Source organism: Hyperolius riggenbachi, chromosome 7 (genome assembly GCF_040937935.1).
Source record: "Hyperolius riggenbachi isolate aHypRig1 chromosome 7, aHypRig1.pri, whole genome shotgun sequence".
In the NCBI taxonomy this organism is placed as follows: domain Eukaryota; kingdom Metazoa; phylum Chordata; class Amphibia; order Anura; family Hyperoliidae; genus Hyperolius; species Hyperolius riggenbachi.
In genome coordinates this window covers 111,738,297-111,757,808 of record NC_090652.1, presented here as the reverse complement: position 1 = coordinate 111,757,808, position 19,512 = coordinate 111,738,297, and the positions used below count along the sequence as shown (strand labels likewise).

At 46.7% G+C, this 19,512-nt stretch overlaps 2 protein-coding genes across 2 annotated transcripts in view; one reads left to right on the top strand and one right to left on the bottom strand.

Moving 5' to 3' along the window:
• GNPTG (N-acetylglucosamine-1-phosphate transferase subunit gamma) overlaps positions 1 to 16,501 on the bottom strand; it is a 41,412-nt gene extending 24,911 nt beyond the window's left edge. The window contains exons 1-2 of the mRNA XM_068244509.1: positions 16,327 to 16,501; positions 6,561 to 6,618 (exon numbers count right to left, since the gene is read on the bottom strand). Coding sequence (XP_068100610.1) covers positions 6,561 to 6,618; positions 16,327 to 16,360 — 92 coding nt within the window. The 5' untranslated portion in view covers positions 16,361 to 16,501. The remainder of the gene's footprint in view (positions 1 to 6,560; positions 6,619 to 16,326) is intronic.
• Positions 16,502 to 16,628: 127 nt separating this feature from the next.
• DONSON (DNA replication fork stabilization factor DONSON) overlaps positions 16,629 to 19,512 on the top strand; it is a 31,339-nt gene continuing 28,455 nt past the window's right edge. The window contains exon 1 of the mRNA XM_068244508.1: positions 16,629 to 17,032. Within this exon, the coding sequence (XP_068100609.1) occupies positions 16,706 to 17,032 (327 nt within the window). The 5' untranslated portion in view covers positions 16,629 to 16,705. The remainder of the gene's footprint in view (positions 17,033 to 19,512) is intronic.

The window sequence follows — 19,512 nt, the reverse complement described above, 5'->3', positions numbered from 1 at the left end:
ACTTTGTTACACAGTAGTACTATACTCTACATATGCACTCCCCACAGAGCTGCAGGGAATCCACTGAGAATGCTGTGCACATTGAACACAGAGGTGTTGTCTGTCACCCATAAACCTTGTTCAGATTGTGCATGAAGAATGTGTAATAGAGGAAGAATCTCCTCATTCCCCTGCAGAGTACCTGCACATCATTCTTACATGTACCCACAGTTACATTGCCTAGGGCCTGATCCATGTTCAGATGTGTAATAGAGGAAGAATCACCTCATTCCCCTGCAGAGTACCTGCACATCATTCTTACATGTACCCACAGTTACATTGCCTAGGGCCTGATAGATGTTCTTTGTTCCGGTTTGTACCTTTTACAAGTACTCTTACCAAGGACTAGTTTTAGTCTAAAGGGAATAAATATAGTAGTCTACATATCCTTCTCACTTCAGTTGTCTTGTAAAATTCCTAAGCGTTGGCAGTTAAGAGACGAATTTCATGTTACATACTTTTAATCAACAAAATTCTAATATGCAAATTAGAGGAGTCGGAGTCGAGGAGTCGGAGTCGGTGGAATCCTAAACTGAGGAGTCGGAGGATTTTTGGACCGACTCCACAGCCCAGGCGCTGTACAGAGTATATATATTGTCTTGTCACTTAACTGTCCCTCAGAGGGGTTAACAATCTAATCCCTACCATAGTCTTATGTCTATGTATGTATCATGTAGTGTATGTATCATAGTCTAGAGCCAATTTAGAGGGAAGCCAATTATCTTATCTGTAAGTTTTTGGGATGTGGGACGAAACTGGAGTGCCCAAAAGATGTTGACCTTGCTGGGATTCGAACCAGGGACCCAGCGTTGCAAGGCGAGAGTGATAACCACTACATCACCGTAGGGGCAGCATGACAGAAAGCTCTGGCCCTAAAAGGTTTTTAGCTGAACTTTTTTTTTTTTTTTTTTTTAAAGAGGTTAATAAATTAACTCATGGAAAGTTGTTCCTGGCAATATGAGCCTCCCCTTCATCCTAAAACACCAACTTTCCAGTTTTCAGCTAGGTACCCACTTATGTCACCAGAAACAATCAATTCAATTGTCTGAGGTTTGTAAAAACATGAAGGCCAGCCAGCTCCTTGCCAAGAGGCATGCTATGCTCTATGGAGAGAAGAAGAGATACACCACAGCAATACTAGTGTGGGAAGGTAATTTAACCACTTCAGGACCACAGTCTTCGCCCCTTAACCTCCTTGGCGATTTGTTTAATTTTTTTTTTGCTGAACGCAGCTAGCACTTTGCTAGCTGCGTCAGCACACCGATCGCCACCGCCCCGCGCTCGATCGCCGCTATCCGTCGCGCCGTGCGCCCCCCCCAGACCCCGTGCGCTGCCTGGCCAAATCAGTGCCAGGCAGCGCTGAGGGGTGGTTCGGGACCCCCAATGATGTCCCGACGTCGGTGACGTCATCCCGCCCTGTCGCCATAGCGACGGGGGAAGCCCTCCAGGAAATCCCGTTCCTTGAACGGGATTTCCTGATCGGAGATCGCCGAAGGCGATCAAAGCGGGTGGGGGGATGGGCTCGCTACATAATATAATAAAAAAAAAAAAACTGCTGCGCTGCCTCCTGGTGGATTTTTTTATACCGCCAGGGGGGTTAAGGACCAGAGCCTTTTTCACCATTCAGACCACTGCAGCTTTCACGGTTTATTGCTCGGTCATACAACCTACCACCTAAATGAATTTTACCTCCTTTTCTTGTCACTAATACAGCTTTCTTTTGGTGCTATTTGATTGCTGCTGCGAGTTTTAGTTTTTATTATATTCATCAAAAAAGACATGAATTTTGTAAAAAAAAAAAAAAGACTTTTTTAACTTTCTGTGCTGACATTTCCTATACATTTGAGCGCGGAAGTTATTCTGCTACATGTCTTTGATAAAAAAAAAAAAACCCATTCAGTGTATATTTATTGGATTGGGTAAAAGTTATAGCGTTTACAAACTATGGTGCCAAAAGTGAATTTTCCCATTTTGAAGCATCTCTGACTTTTGTGACCACCTGTCATGTTTCATGAGGTGCTAAAATTCCAGGATAGTATAAATACCCCCCAAATGACCCCATTTTGGAAAGAAGACATCCCAAAGTATTCACTGAGAGGCATGGTGAGTCCATAGAAGATTTTATTTTTTGTCACAAGTTAGCAGAAAATGACACTTGCGACAAAAAAATAAAATAGAAAAAAGTTTCCATTTCTTCTAACTTGCGACAAAAAAAAAATGAAATCTGCCACGGACTCACTATGCTCCTCTCTGAATACCTTGAAGTGTCTACTTTCCAAAATGGGGTCATTTGTGGGTTGTGTTGACTGTCCTAGCATTTTGGGGGGTGCCTAATTGTAAGCATCCCTGTAAAGCCTAAAGGTGCTCATTGGACTGTGGGCCCCTTAGCACAGTTAGGCTGCAAAAAAGTGCCACACATGTGGTATTGCTGTACTCAGGAGAAGTAGTATAATGTGTTTTGGGGTGTATTTTTACACATACCCATGCTGGGTGGGAGAAATATCTCTGTAAATGACAATTTTTTTTTTTACACACAATTTTCCATTTACAGAGAGATTTCTCCCACCCAGCATGGGTATGTGTAAAAATACACCCCAAAACACATTATACTACTTCTCCTGAGTACGGCAATACTGCATGTGTGACACTTTTTTGCAGCCTAGGTGCGCTAAGGGGCCCAACGTCCTAGTCACAGGTCATTTTGAGGCATTTGTTTTCTAGACTACTCCTTGCGGTTTAGGGCCCCTAAAATGCCAGGGCAGTATAGGAACCCCACAAGTGACCCCATTTTAGAAAGAAGACACCCCAAGGTATTCCGTTAGGTGTATGGTGAGTTCATAGAAGATTTTATTTTTTGTCACAAGTTAGTGAAAAATGACACTTTGTGAAAAAAACAATAAAAATCAATTTCCGCTAACTTTTGACAAAAAATAAAATCTTCTATGAACTCGTCATACACCTAACAGAATACCTTGGGGTGTCTTTTTTCTAAAATTGGGTCACTTGTAGGGTTCCTATACTGCCCTGGCATTTTTACAGGCCCAAAACCGTGAGTAGTCTGGAAACCAAATGTCTCAAAATGACTGTTCAGGGGTATAAGCATCTGTAAATTTTGATGGCAGGTGGTCTATGAGGGGGCGAATTTTGTGGAACCGGTCATCAGCAGGGTAGCCTCTTACATGACAGGTTGTATTGGGCCTGATCTGATAGATAGGAGTGCTAGGGGGGTGACAGGAGGTGATTGATGGGTGTCTCAGGGGGTGGTTAGAGGGGAAAATAGATGCAATCAATGCACTGGGGAGGTGATCGGAAGGGGGTCTGAGGGGGATCTGAGGGTTTGGCCGAGTGATCAGGAGCCCACACGGGGCAAATTAGGGCCTGATCTGATGGGTAGGTGTGCTAGGGGTTGACAGGTGGTGACAGGAGGTGATTGATGGGTGTCTCAAGAGTGATTAGAGGGGGGAAATAGATGCAAGCAATGCACTGGCGAGGTGATCAGGGCTGGGTTTGAGGGCGTTCTGCGGGTGTGGGCGGGTGATTGGGTGCCCTAGGGGCAGATAGGGGTCTAATCTGATGGGTAGCAGTGACAGGGGCTGATTGATGGGTGATCAGTGGGTGATTAGATGGCAGAACAGATGTAAACAATGCACTTTGGAGGTGATCTGAGGGTAGGTCTGGGGCAATCTGATGGTGTGGGAGGGTGATCAGATGCCCGTAAGAGGCAGGTTAGGGTCTGATCTGATAAGTGGCAGTGACAGGTGGTGATTAACGGGTGAATGACGGGTGATTGACAGGTGATTACAGGGGAGAATAGATGTATACAGTACACGGGGGGGGGGGGGGGGGGTCTGAGGTCGTTCTGAGAGTGTGGGTGGGTGATTGGGTGCCCTAGGGGCAGATAGGGGTCTAATCTGATGGGTAGCAGTGACAGGTGGTGACAGGGGGTGATTGATGGGTAATTAGTGGGTGTTTAGAGGAGAGAACAGATGTAAACAGTGCACTTGGGAGGTGATCTGACGGCGGGTCTGCAGGCGATCTGATGGTGTGGGTGGGTGATCAGATTGCCCGCAAGGGGCAGGTTAGGGGCTGATTGATGGGTGGCAGTGACAGGGGGTGATTGACAGGTGATCAGTGGGTTATTACAAGGAAGAACAGATGTAAATAATGCACTGGCGAATTCATAAGGGGGGGGGGGGTCTGAGGGCAATCTGAGCATGTGGGCGGGTGATTGGGTGCCAGCAAGGGGCAGATTAGGGTCTAATCTGATGGGTAACAGTGACAGGTTGGTGATAGGGTGTGATTGATGGGTGATTGATGGATAATTAGTGGGTGTTTAGAGGAGAGAATAGATGTAAACAATGCACTTGGGAGGTGATCTGACGTTGGATCTGCGGGTGATTTTATGGTGTGGGTGGGTGATCAGATTGCCCGCAAGGGGCAGATTAGGGGCTGATTAATGGGTGGCAGTGACAGGGGGTGATTGATGGGTGATTGACAGGTGATCAGGGAGTTATTACAGGGGGGATAGAGGCATACAGTACACAGGGGGGGGGGGGTGATCAGAAGGGAGCAGGGGGCACTTTAGGGTTAAAAAAAAAAATAGCTTTGACAGATAGTGACAGGGATTGATTGATGGGTGATTAGGGGGGTGATTGAGTGTAAACAGTGGTCTGGGAGGTGGGCAGGGGGGGGGTCTGAGGGGTGATGTGGGCGATCAGGGGGCGGGGGGGGGGGAGATCAGTGTGCTTGGGTGCAGACTAGGGTGGCTGCAGCCTGCCCTGGTGGTCCCTCGGTCAGTGGGACCACCAGGGCAGGAGGCAGCCTGTATAATAGGCTTTGTATACATTACAAAGCCTATTATACATATTCTCAGCGGCGATCCAGTGCTAGTAACCCGTTGGCGCTTCCGAATGGCCGGCGGGTTACAGCGCAAGGGGGGCGGAGCCTGTCGCCGGCGGCTGCTCGCGTCACGAATGACGCAATCGCCGCATAACCACGCCCGCCGCCGCCGATGGGCGTATTGTGGTCGTTTGGGCCCAGCCCTTGCCGCCACCCATCGGCTTAAGGCGGTCGGCAAGTGGTTAAAAGTTTCCGCAGGTAAAATGACATTTGGGGAACAATGACTGTCCTCTAGAAAGAAATTTTAAATTTTAAAAACATGGAGTCCTCTACTAGGTAGAGCACTGTCCACTAACTGTATTGACTGTTACACGACCCAGTCATGGTGCTCACCATGCACACACTGTATTCCATACCAAGTATTTGACGTTTGAATAATAGCGACAGTAAGAAGGTGGGAGTGGTGGTATATATAGTCCACCAACCGTTCCAATCTTGGCGTACATACATTTGGTCCAATTGTGCTAGCACAAAATAGCTCATATTGCGGTTGGACAGGCCCAATGGTGTGCTATGCCAAAGGACCAGCTATACATGTATGAGACATAGTATACCAGGATTGGAACTGTTGGTGGAATATTTCTCCCTCCAGTTGCGCTCTATATAAAACCTTGAGGCAGCCAACTCAATCTAGTGAACACTCCTCCTGGTAGATGACACCAGAGATCAGATATGTTGTATGCTAATAGTAGTCAACCAAAGGATTCACCTGATTATTCAACTGTGTTATTCACCACCAGGGTTTCCTTACTATTGCTCTCAAGAAAATACCTCAAAGAAAAGTCTAATATGTGAAAACCTGCTTCTCAATAAAAATTCTAAAACCAGTAATGCTCGTACATTTCGATTTCATAGAAACAGCATATTATATCACCATATGGATTGCAGCGCACCACCGGTTTTCTGGTGGAGCAGTGTGCTCCACCAGAACTGAACATTAAACTACAGATTGGACAGATAGGGTGAGTTGAGCACAGCTAACTCTTGACTTGTATACTGTTGGTGGAATGCATGCACTGGAACTACCACCTCTTTACCTTCTCTATTGTTCAAGCTTTGCACTTAAAAACCTATTACGGCGCCAAATGTATGCATAGTGAGCACATGACTGTGGTGCTATAAAGTCTGTTTCAGTCCATTTTCAATGCAGTTTATTAAGGCTTTGTGTACAATCTCTATGAGTTTACCATTTAGCTTTATTATGTTATGTAGTATTATGGGTAATGGTTACGCTTATGTGGGTTCTTTTTGTTTAAGGACAACTGAAGTGAGAGGGACATGGAGGCTGCCATATGTATTACCTTTTGAACAATACCAATTGCCTGACTATCCTCCTGATCCTCTGCCTCTAATACATTTAGCCAAAGACCCTGAACAAGCATACAGCAGATCAGGGGTTTCTGACATTATTGACCTGACTGGATTTGCTGCATGCTTGTTTCTGGTGTGATTAAGACACTTTAGTGGCTAAGTAGATCAGCAGGGTTGCCAGGAAACTGGTACTGTTTAAAAGGAAATACATATGGCAGCCTCAATATCTCTCTCACTACAGTTGTCCTTTAAGTCACCAATGAATTATGTATTAAGAGGTGCTCACAAATTATATTTCCAGTTGTACATACCCAAAGGTGTTGGGTTCTTCCACAATCTTCATCTTAGAAGCAGCAGCAGCACTGTGGACTAAAATGCAAGAGACATCATCAGTCATTGCTACAGAAGATTTAAAAGCCTTTTTATAAGCAAGATAAAGACAAAGGCGCTATTTGGATCGACAAAGACAACGTTACACTGTGAAAATTCAAAAAAGCCCTAAATTAAAGCTCCAGTTCCCTTCAGGTGCTTTTCATTAATTATCAGTTAAGGAGCTCTAGTTGCTGAGCACACAGCTACTCTCCCCACCTCCTTCATGTTACTTAGTGATTAAAGGATTGTATACATTCTAGAAATAACATGATTGCTCTGGGAGATCTTGTCTGAGAATCTAGTGTGCGTACAAGTGTCCCATAATGTAACTTAGTGATCCGGCTTCCTGGATTACTCAACAACAAGCTATGAATTTGTAAATGACTCGGTAAGTACGGAAACAATGCCCCTGATTGTCACTTCATGTCTGCCTAGGGTTTGTTTCCTGAGCTGTTGCTCCAAGTATAGATTAACAATTGTTAAGGGCAACATTTACTGTGCCTGTATACGCATCTGAGACAACGCTACAGGGAATCAGTGCTGGTACACATATGGGGAAAGAACAGTATAGGAGATCAGTGCTGGTATGCACACAGGGCTGTGGAGTCGAGGAGTCGGAGCAATTTTGGGCACCTGGAGTCGGAGTCGTTGATTTCATAAACTGATGAGTCGGCTTCGGATAATTTTTACAAAATTCACAGCCCTGTTAAATATTAAACTAAGGAGCTAGGCGCATGCGCGGCAATTCTAAGATGGCCGCTTAAGCTCCGAGCTCCTGCCCACATCCCTGCCATATCAGGCCGCACACCGCTTCTCTTCCGCTTAAACAGCGCGGCCGCAACGGGTCCACACAGCGGAAACTCCTGGGCACAGATGGCCGCAAAAAGTAACCCCAAGGCAGCCTCACAAACCGGCTCCATGGACCGGTATGTCCGCACCTCCGCGATCCAAGATGGCGCCGACCGCGCTCCGGACACAGAGCCGCTCCAGCCCACACAACCTCAGCAGCAGCTCACACAGCAGCCTGGCGTGGGTCCCCTGGCCTCAGACCTCACACCGCTCACCGCTGCCATGCTGGACTCAGCCTTAGACAGGCACTACCGAGCCATACATGACTCCCTTCAGCAGATGATCTTCACAGCAGTGAAGGACCTCAGAGGTGACTTTTCCACTCTGGCAGAGCGCACTAACTCCCTGGAAACAAAAATGGAGGCCATGTCCCTTAAACAACAGGACATTGAGGACGAACAGCGCTTAATCCAAAATGACATTAAATCAATAAGAGATACCCAGGAGGACTTCGAGAACAGGAAAAGACGCCAAAACATACATATAAAAGGTATGTCTATGTCTATCACCTCTGATAAACTCCTTCCTCATCTCCTGGATCTATATAAATCACTAGAGCCTGAGCTATCTGACGAAATGTGGAGAATGGATAGGGCCCATCGCTCCTTGGGTGAGAGACGAACCTCAGCACAGAGACCTAAAGATGTCATAATTAGACTTCACTATTATGAATCAAAAGAGGCCCTTCTGAGAGCGATCCGCAACACCTCCACAGTTTCTTTTAAAGGGGACGAACTCTCTATATACAATGACTTATCCCTTATTACTCTGGCCAAAAGAAGAGCCTTTAGGCCCATCACACAGCTGTTGAGAGATGCCAAAATTCAGTACCAATGGGGCTTCCCCTTCCGCTTATCTGTAAACAGGAATGGCGCACGCTTTACAGTCTCAGAAATGGACAATGCACCAATGTTTCTTAAACAACTAGGCCTTCGTCTTCCTCCTACTCTCAGCACTCAGCAGAGCCTACCCTCTTCGCCAAGTTCCCCCCCCAAGGAAGATCCGCCACATGGCAGACAGACCCAGAGGCCACCCACGCAGTCTCACCTTTCCAGACCCATCGGAGGATATGGAAGCCTTACCTACCTGATATACCTGCATCAATTATGATTCTACGTGGCCATAGCTCCAGATCTGGACTTCACGCAAATATGCTTTTATATCATATCCTCTCTCTCTTATACTGTGAATTGATATGCTTGTTTTGAAGATAGATGTTATGTTATGTTCATGTTCAGGTTGTGCTCCCAATTTAGCACCGGTCTTAACCACAACGTGGACCCTGATTATTTTTCCTATTTAGATGTATATTTCTTTCTTTTTTTTGGCAGAGGAGATTTGGGCGACCCTCTTGGCTCGCCCGCATGTACCTCCGGAGGACTGCCGCTTGGCCCCATGGTTTTTCCCGGGGACCAAGTTACCTTTTTAGGCAGTTTTCACTTTTGCAGCTCCTTAGAGTTGCTCCACAATGTTACCACATAAATTGCAGTGGTTACCTTTCTGTTATTGTTCATCAGATGCTGTCTTACACAACTTACCTCTTCTGGTTTCTCGTTATTCTTACACCTATTCTCTTTTTCTCTATCTACTGGCCACTACTGATACTCTCTGTCCTTAAATATGTACATATCTACAGTATAGATAATGGTTAATCTATACACACTTAACACCAAGGGCCTGAATATCCCACAAAAAAGGTCATCTCTACTGAGAGATATCAGGAAACTCGATTCTTACATGGTCTTCCTCCAAGAGACCCATTTGACCTCTAATGACTCCATAAGACTCACTAACAAATTTTACCCCTCTGCTTACCTGGCCTCAGCCCCAAAAAAACGTGCTGGCGTAGCTATCCTGTACAAAAAAGATCTACCCATGCAGATAGATAAAACCATCAGTGACCCTCAAGGCCACTTTCTGATACTGGTGGGAGCTTTGGCAGGAAAACCAATCACGATAGCCAATGTATATGCCCCCACATCCCATCAAATTGCTTTCCTTACTACCTTTTTGGCAAAGCTTAATAAAGTAATGAAAGGGACTCTTATCTTAGGAGGTGACTTCAACTTGGCCTTCTCGTCTACAAAAGACAGGAGCACCCCATCCTCCTCTTCCTCCCAGGCATCTCATGACAGAAACTCACGTAAATTTAGGGCCCTCCTAAGGAGATATAGGCTCCTAGACCTATGGCGCATAGCCAACCCCACGAGTGTTGAGTACACCTTCTTCTCCCCCCCCCCCATGCTTCTCATTCCAGAATAGATTACTTCTTCACCAATGCCCCTACTCTACCGTTACTTATCTCCTCAAATATAATCCCAACTGCATGGTCAGACCACCAAGCGGTAACAGCAGAACTCGATTGGTTATCCACCCCCCATAAACCTATGCACTGGAGACTGAATGAGTCACTTTTCAGAGATAAAAACTTTAATTTCTAAATGCTGTGAGGAATTACAATCATTCTTTGATATAAACATAGATTCAGTTCCATCCCTTGGCTTAGTTTGGGAATCCCATAAAGCTTTTATAAGAGGCTTCTTCATTGCAGAAAGCTCCAAACGTAAACGTTTTTCCTCTGAAAAGCTGACACATCTTAATGCTTCTCTTGCTAAGGCCTACTCCATATACAAATTACAGCCCACACAGGTCCACTTTTCTGACATTCAACGCATAAAATTAGACATTAGATCCCTTCAATCATCTCAGCTAGAGAAAAGCTTAAAATGGACAAGACAGTTATTTTTCGAAAGGGGCAACAAACCTCATACCATATTGGCCCGAAAGCTAAACCCCAGGGGATCATTCCAGGCTGTCTACTCCTTAAAAGATCAACAGGGCACTCTTCATCATGACCCTTCCCGGATAGCTCAAATCTTTACATCTTTTTACGAGCAACTGTACAACTTGCCAGACCCCTCCTCCTCTCTAAATTACGACTCAAGGGTCCTATCCTTCCTCACTCAGCTAAACCTTCCAAAACTCACAGAGCAAGAACGCTTATCTCTTAATACCCCCATAACAACTGAAGAGGTCTTAGAAATACTTAAAGCCCTCCCATCGTCCAAGTCACCAGGACCAGACGGCCTTCCCTACTCCTACTACAAAAACTTCAGCTCTATTCTTACTCCTCACCTGGTAAATTTAGCAAATAAGATTATGGAAGGGGAAACCCCCCCTCCTTCCCTATTAGCATCCCTGCTTACTGTCCTCCCAAAGGATGGTAAAGACCCCCACTTACCCCAAAGTTATCGCCCCATCTCCCTCCTCAACTCAGACCTGAAGATCATCACTAAAACCTTAGCCAACCGCCTCAATCCTATCCTTATCAGACTTATTGATAACGATCAAGTGGGCTTCATTATGGGTAGACAAGCAGGGGACAATACCCGCCGAGCCATTAATCTTATATCCATAATGAATAGATCCAACAACCCTTCTCTGCTTCTTAGTTTAGATGCAGAGAAGGCTTTTGACCGTCTCAATTGGCCTTTCCTCTTTCATGTTCTAAACCACCAAGGTTTTTCAGGCCCATTTCTCTCCATGATAAAATTTCTATATTCATCCCCTTCAGCCTCGATTAAATTACCTTTTGCTCCCCCATCCCCTTTTCCGATCCATAATGGCACTAGACAGGGCTGCCCTCTTTCCCCCTTACTATTTGCTCTGAGCATCGAGCCCCTGGCTTCAGCTATAAGACAAAATACAGATATCACAGGAATCTTATTTGGTAAACGAGAATATAAAATATCCCTCTTTGCCGACGACATACTCATTACCCTCACTAATCCCCTCACTACACTCCCAATCCTACATGACACCCTGAGAATGTTTGAATCCCTGTCTGGATTCAAACTTAACCAGGACAAAACGGAGGCCTTGCCTATTAAAATTCCCTCTCAGTTACTTACAATAATACAGTCATCTTTCCCCTATAGATGGCAAACCCACTCTCTAAAATATCTGGGTATTCATCTAACTTCTACATATAGTACACTTTACAAACGCAACTTCCCTTCTCTTATCCAAAAAATATTACAAGACCTCCACAAATGGACAGCCTATAAGATCTCCTGGTTAGGTCGCATCTACGCCCTCAAAATGAATATACTCCCACGTCTCCTATATCTGTTTGAGACTCTCCCAGTCCAGGTCCCTGCCCATCAGTTGTCATCCCTACAGTCAGCCTTCTTCTCATTTATTTGGAATCATAAACGATCTCGAATTTCAAGATCTGTTCTCCTCTCTCCTAGGGATCAGGGGGGCCTAGGGGTACCCCATCTTAGGTATTATTATCAAGCCTCACATCTGCGCCAACTTCCTGAATGGACAAGCCTGAAGGTCTTCACCAAATGGGGTCTTATCGAGGCTTCTAGCATTCTCCCCATGTCCCTCGCATCTCTCCTATGGTCTCACCCCCAACCTAGAACCAATGAACAACAATTGCTTCCTACCATTAAATTTACGCTCAATATTTGGAAAAATACCAGCCACTCCGCCAAGTTGAAGTCATCTCCTTCACCTCTATGCCCAATTTTGGGCAATCCCCATTTCCCCCCAGGGCTATCAAACTCTTTTATGAATAGGTGGTTTAACCTGGGATACTTTAACCTCAGCGATTGGCTCAACCCACTAACGGGCAAAGCATACGACAAATCCCACCTAGAGGAAAAAATTACTTTCACATCCCAACTTCTATTGCAGTATAACCAGATCTCCCATTTTTTGCAAACTCTCTTGAAAAAAAATCACCTCCTACTCTATCTCCCTTTGAACGAATTTGTAAACAGCCTGGCCACCAAAAGGGCCTGATATCTCAGATTTACGCTCTTCTACATACAAAATCAGGAACATGGTCACCTGATCACATCTATATGCATAAATGGGCTAGTTCCCTCTCAACCCCCATTCCCCTAGAAGACTGGTCTGAGATATGGACCAATGCTAGACATTCATCTCAATGTATTCAGATCCGAGAAAATATCTACAAGATCCTCTTCCATTGGTATCTAACACCAGCCAAATTAGCAAAGATCTACCCAGGCTCTTCGGACCTTTGCTGGAGAGGGTGCAATAATAAAGGAACCACAGAACATATTTTCTGGTTCTGCCCCCTGATCTCCAATCTATGGTCCACAGTTCGGGATCTAATCAAAACATCAATGGATATTACAGTTCCCTTAGATCCTGTGTATATGATCCTGGGCAAACCTTTGAAAAAAGTTCCCAAACACTCCAACTGTCTAATTACCCACATACTAACTGCTACTAGACTAACTATTGCGTCCAATTGGAAAAAATTAGCACCCCCTGATATATCAGAAGTCATCCATAAAATTAACTGGACAAAAAATATGGAACAACTCACAGCATCACTGAGAGATACGGAATTAAATTTCCATAAAATTTGGGATTCATGGCCCTATTCCTCTCCTACTTACCATCCACCTTAGACGATACACAGCCCAGGCCCTTGGTAACACCCACACAATTCCTCTATGAAGCATAGGTCAGAGTAGTATCAGAGTGGCCCCACTTTTCTATATACTTCTATGTAGATACAATTGTCTTTTCTTCTTTTCTCTTCTTTCCTCTCTCAAGTTGTGACTCTTACACAATTTAATCTGCATCCAACCCCTCGTGTTGGCAATGTGATACTCTCTATCCTCCACAGCGAAGACTTAAACTACAATCAACATCACATCTGAAAACGCTCTCCTATGAGCTAAGACTTTTGCCCTCTTAGGACTTATCTGGTTTATTCATGTTTTCACTTAAATAAGATTCTGACCAAGACTCTTCCACGTTCGCAGTTTACCTCTGTTGCACTATTTTCTACTGGTTGGATATTTGTAACATTGTCAAAATGTGGACAAATTGTAATATAGTGAAATCAGTATTTTTGAAAATAAAATAAGTATAACAAAAAAAAAATATTAAACTAAGGAGTCAGAGTCGAGGACTCTGAGCCATTTTGGGTACCCGGAGTCAAAGTTGGAGTCGTGGTTTCATAAACTGAGGAGTCGGCGTCAGAAGATTTTTGTTCTGACTCCACAGCCCTGTATGCACATGGTGAGACAACAGTACAGGGGATCAGTGCTGGTACACACATGGTGAGACAACAGTACAGGGGATCAGTGCTGGTACACACATGGTGAGACAACATTACAGGGGATCAGTGCTGGTACGCACATGGTGAGACACAGTACAGGGGATCAGCGATGATACACATATAGCGAAAAAAACAGCACAGAGGATCAGTGATGATACACATATAGCGAGAAAAACAGCACAGAGGATCAGTTCTGATGCATACATGGTGAGACACCGGTACAGGGGATCAGCGCCGGTACACACATGGTGAGACAACAGTACAGGGGCAGTGTTCTCCCCAGGCTCTTTTAGCCGGGTGCTCCACCCAGCTAGATTTGGTGACCACCCGGCTATCATCGGCTCCTCCTATGCTGTAAGTAGAGTTGCCCTGCATTTTCATCTCGCCCCACCCGGCTACTTTTATCCTGCCACCCGGCTGGAAAATAATTCTGGGGAGAACACTGAGGGGATCAGTGCCGGTGCATACATGGTGAGACAACAGTACAGGGGATCAGTGCCGGTGCATACATGGTGAGACAACAGTACAGGGGATCAGTGCCGGTGCACACATGGTGAGACAACAGTACAGGGGATCAGTGCCGGTGCACACATGGTGAGACAACAGTACAGGGGATCAGTGCCGGTGCACACATGGTGAGACAACAGTACAGGGGATCAGTGCCGGTGCACACATGGTGAGACAACAGTACAGGGGATCAGTGCCGGTGCACACATGGTGAGACAACAGTACAGGGGATCAGTGCCGATGCACACATGGTGAGACAACAGTACAGGGGATCAGTGCCGGTGCACACATGGTGAGACAACAGTACAGGGGATCAGTGCCGGTGCACACATGGTGAGACAACAGTACAGGGGATCAGTGCCGGTGCACACATGGTGAGACAACAGTACAGGGGATCAGTGCCGGTGCACACATGGTGAGACAACAGTACAGGGGATCAGTGCCGGTGCACACATGGTGAGACAACAGTACAGGGGATCAGTGCCGGTGCATACATGGTGAGACAACAGTACAGGGGATCAGTTCCGGTGCATACATGGTGAGACAACAGTACAGGGGATCAGTGCCGGTGCATACATGGTGAGACAACAGTACAGGGGATCAGTGCTGGTACACACATGGTGAGACAACAGTACAGGGGATCAGTGCTGGTACACACATGGTGAGACAACATTACAGGGGATCAGTGCTGGTACGCACATGGTGACACACAGTACAGGGGATCAGTGATGATACACATATAGCGAGAAAAACGCACAGAGGATCAGTTCTGATGCATACATGGTGAGGCAACGGTACAGGGGATCAGCGCCAGTACACACATGGTGAGACAACAGTACAGGGGATCAGTGCCGGTACATACATGGTGAGACAACAGTACAGGGGATCAGTGCCGGTGCACACATGGTGAGACAACAGTACAGGGGATCAGTGCCGGTGCACACATGGTGAGACAACAGTACAGGGGATCAGTGCCGGTGCACACATGGTGAGACAACAGTACAGGGGATCAGTGCCGGTGCACACATGGTGAGACAACAGTACAGGGGATCAGTGCCGGTGCACACATGGTGAGACAACAGTACAGGGGATCAGTGCCGGTGCACACATGGTGAGACAACAGTACAGGGGATCAGTGCCGGTGCATACATGGTGAGACAACAGTACAGGGGATCAGTGTCGGTGCATACATGGTGAGACAACAGTACAGGGGATCAGTGTCAGTGCATACATGGTGAGACAACAGTACAGGGGATCAGTGCCGGTGCATACATGGTGAGACAACAGTACAGGGGATCAGTGCCGGTGCATACATGGTGAGACAACAGTACAGGGGATCAGTGCCGCTGCATACATGGTGAGACAACAGTACAGGGGATCAGTGCCGGTGTTCCAACATTTTAGCATACCCGACAGAATAGCATACAAATGCTACTGAGCATGTGCAATGTCATGCAGGGCAGACATTAACCCCGTAATACCCATCAGCAGCATTAACCTTTTCATCCCCAGTTAGCTGCCTGTGTGCTGATGTGCAATCTCCACTATCCAAGTGGACACAGAGTTGGAGTAAAAAGTTGTCCGAGCGAAGCGAGGACCGAGCCCAGCGAGCGGGCAAGGGGACACTGATTCTACTAACAAGGGGTATATCACTTTAAATGTATGCTATTCTGTCAATGTATGCTAGTTAGTTGGAACACCGGTACATACATGGTGAGACAACAGTACAGGGGATCAGTGCCGAAGCATACATGGTGAGACAACAGTTCAGGGGATCAGTGCTGGTGCATACATGGTGAGACAACAGTACAGGGGATCAGTGCTGGTACACAGGGTGTGACAACAGTTCAGGGAATCAGTGCTAGTACACATATGGTGAGACAATCATATTTAAAATATTTGGCATACTTTGTATAACTCCTCTATTTTTACCTGTGTTACTGTCACAGGTTTTGTTTTTATATGCACCTTGGGAGTTGTTATAAAAAAAACAATTGTGTTGTGTTAGTGCAGGCACACATATAGTCAGTGTACAGGAGATCAGTGCAGGCACGCATATGGGGAGAGAACACATCACAGGGGATCAGTGCTGCTGGCACACATATGGTGAAAGACAAGAACAGAAGATCAGTGCTGATACATAGTCAGCGTACAGAGGATCGGAGCTGGTACACATACAGTCAATTTACAGGAGATCAGTGCTGCTGAACACGCATATAGAGAACTGTTTCACTCACCAAAGAGCAGCAGCACACATAACCAACTCTCCATGTTGTAATCATAGTCACATGACTTCTCTGCACTTCCTTCTCGTCCTCCTACCAGCTTCCCCTGCGCCTCAAGCGCGTCCCCTGCTGCTGCGGCCTCTAGCGGCCATACCTGAAAGCACAAGATTAGGAAGCAAGCGACACCGAAGTACTTTGTCCCCAGCTAGACACATATCTATACTAGACGCTGCCACAGCGACCTCTATCGGTGACTGGACTGGGCACTGGGCGGTGACTGGAGCAGGGGGCGGGCACTGGGCGGTGACTGGAGCAGGGGGCGGGCACTGGCGGAAAGCGCGGCAGTTTTGGAAAACAACAGTAGTCGGCGATCAGTGATAGCGCTGCAGACATGGACGAGCTTCCTGGCTATTCTCCCAGCTTCAAGAAGCCTGCAGACATTCTGCGGCTGAGCCGGCGGAGGAGTCGCAGTGAGGCCAGTCCCCGGGCGGCGCTCTTCTCTCCGGGGGAGGTGGCCAGGCGGGTACCGGGGGTCCGGCCATACTCCCCGGGCACACAGCGCACCAGCGGAGGGGTGAAGAGACGGAATCCATTCGCCAGCCTAGAGAACACGGTGTCGGTGAAGAGGAGGGCAGAGAGTGTGCCGGACTGTGACTTCCTGAAGGACAGCTATAGGGTGCCAGTGGCTGCAAGCCAAGAGAACCCGGAGCCCTCCCAGGTCAGGCGGGGAGCAAGGGGTTAAAGATCATCAGATGGGGAGAATCGGTCATATATCTAAAGATTTTCTTTCAATTGACTTTATCTAGTGATTCTGATTCTATTATCAAAGCGAGCAACTTTATTACAGAGGAAATGTGGCAAAAATCTTAAAATTTAAAAAAAACATACAAATAAGAAGTATGTTTCTTCCTGAGTAAATGAGCCATAAATTACGTTTCTCCTATGTTGCTGTCACTTACAGTAAGTAATAGAAATTTGACATTACTGACATTTACATACATCTCTACATAGGCCAGGGGTCTCAAACTCGTGGGCCATTTGCGGCCCTCGATACAATATTTTGTGGCCCTCGCCGGCAAAAGCTTCCTTATAGTTCGTTTCAGTGCTCCTAAGTAATCCACCGCATCCCCGCCGCTAAACGAGGGCTGCAGAGCCCCCAAATCGCCCGGGGGGCAATCCGCCGCCATTTTCTCGAAGGGGCAGAGCTTTCAGCTTCAGCTCTGCCCTTCCTGACGTCAATCGCCGCACGGATCGCCGCCTCTCCCCACCCCTCTCTGTGAAGGAAGAGTGAGGGGGCGGGCAGAGGCAGCGATGTGCCGCGATTGTGAAATTCCTTATGCGGCCCAGCCTCATCCTGACTTTGCCTCCTGCGGCCCCCAGGTAAATTGAGTTTGAGACCCCTGACATAGGGGATTTTCAGCATGGCCTTTATTCATTATAACCACGTTCCCTGAAAAAGATTTATACAAAGAACCTGACCAGCCTTCCTTCTCACCAAACACTTTTTTTGGGCAGTTGGATGGCAACTACTATTCACTAAGTGCATTTTGAAAATAAATCTCTGAACCCCGCATGAGATTGGCTAGTCCAAAACCTGTCGGTTCTGTCAGATTTCTACTACCTACTGTAAGTGACAGCAACATAGGAGAAAAGTAATTTATGGCTCATTTTACTCTGGAAGAAACATACTTATTAATTGTATGTTTACATATATTTTAAGATTTTCGCAACAGAGGTCCTTTTAAGCGATTGACTTAAAGAGAGTCTGAAGCGAGAATAGATCTCGCTTCAGACCTCATAGCTAGCAGGGGCATGTGTGCCCCTGCTAAAACGCCGCTATCCCGCGGCTTAACGGGGGTCCCTGTCCCCTAAATCCCCTCCGTAATGCGGGGGAGCGCTTCCGCATTGGGGCAGGGCTGACCGCCGCAGCCCTGCCCCACGCGCGTCTGTCAGACGCGTATCTCCGCCTCTCCCCCGCCCCTCTCAGTCTTCCTTCACTGAGAGGGGCGGGGGAGAGGCGGCGATGCGCGTCTGATAGACGCGCTGGGAGGCAGGGCTGCAGCCGTTAGCCCTGCCTCCAGGAAGAGGGAAAAAGCGACCAAGTCTGCGACCAAGGTTTGCGGGGGGTGGGTTGGGGGTGAAGGGACCCCCGTTAAGCCGCGGGATAGCGGCGTTTTAGCAGGGGCACATGTGCACCTGCTATATATGAGAGCTGAAGCGAGATTTAGTCTCGCTTCAGTGTCTCTTTAAGTATGGTTGATAGAAAGTAGATCGACTAGTGGCCTACACACTACAAGCAATATCCTATGCGATTCACCTTCACTAATCAATCTGACCAGTGTTGTGTCCATGCTCCAAATGACATGTGAACAGTAGCCGGTTTCCTGTGCAATCGACCAATATCTTTGCACCCTGCTTGGTTGACTAAGGTGATTGATTGGTATACTGGAACACACGCTATTCTCTCTCAATTCTATAAAATCATTGAATCAAATGGTCAATCGTACAACCAAATCGCTAGATGTATGGCCACCTTAAAATGAACCTAAATTGAACATAAGGAAAAGGGTTTCACTTACCTGGGGCTTCGACCAGCCCCCTGCAGCTGTCCTGTGCCCATGCCGTCGCAAAGCGTTCCTCCGGTTGCCTGCTGTGGCCCTAGCCATGCGCATGTTTGTACGCGTTCACGTCGGCGAGAGCGTCCTGCGCAGTGAGGGAGAACCTCGTACTGTCTGCACAGGATGCTCTCGCTGACATGAACACGTACGAGGGGCTGGTCAGCAGAGATGCTCACCGGATGCGTTCATGAGTGATTACTCGTGATTCAAATGAGGTTTAATTGGTGCAGATGTGCGGCGGGGATAGAAGGGGTTATTTACCCATAATTCCACCACCCACCCTCTGTTCTAAAGAGCTTGCACACATCCTATTGGTCGCGTTGCAAGCCTCACATCGGCGTACTTCCTCCATCAAGCCGGAGGATAGTAATAGACTTCAGATTACAGGGGAATAAAGCAAACCAAATGCAGCTGAAATGGAATCAGACACATTATTATTCCCCCATTAGAGCTCAGTAATAAGTCAATACTCCATATTTGAGATCTTTTGATAGCGATTCATCTGCGTATGCAACACCTTTGAAAATTCGGAGTCCTACTTTTAAAGAGAATCTGTATTGTTAAAATCGCACAAAAGTAA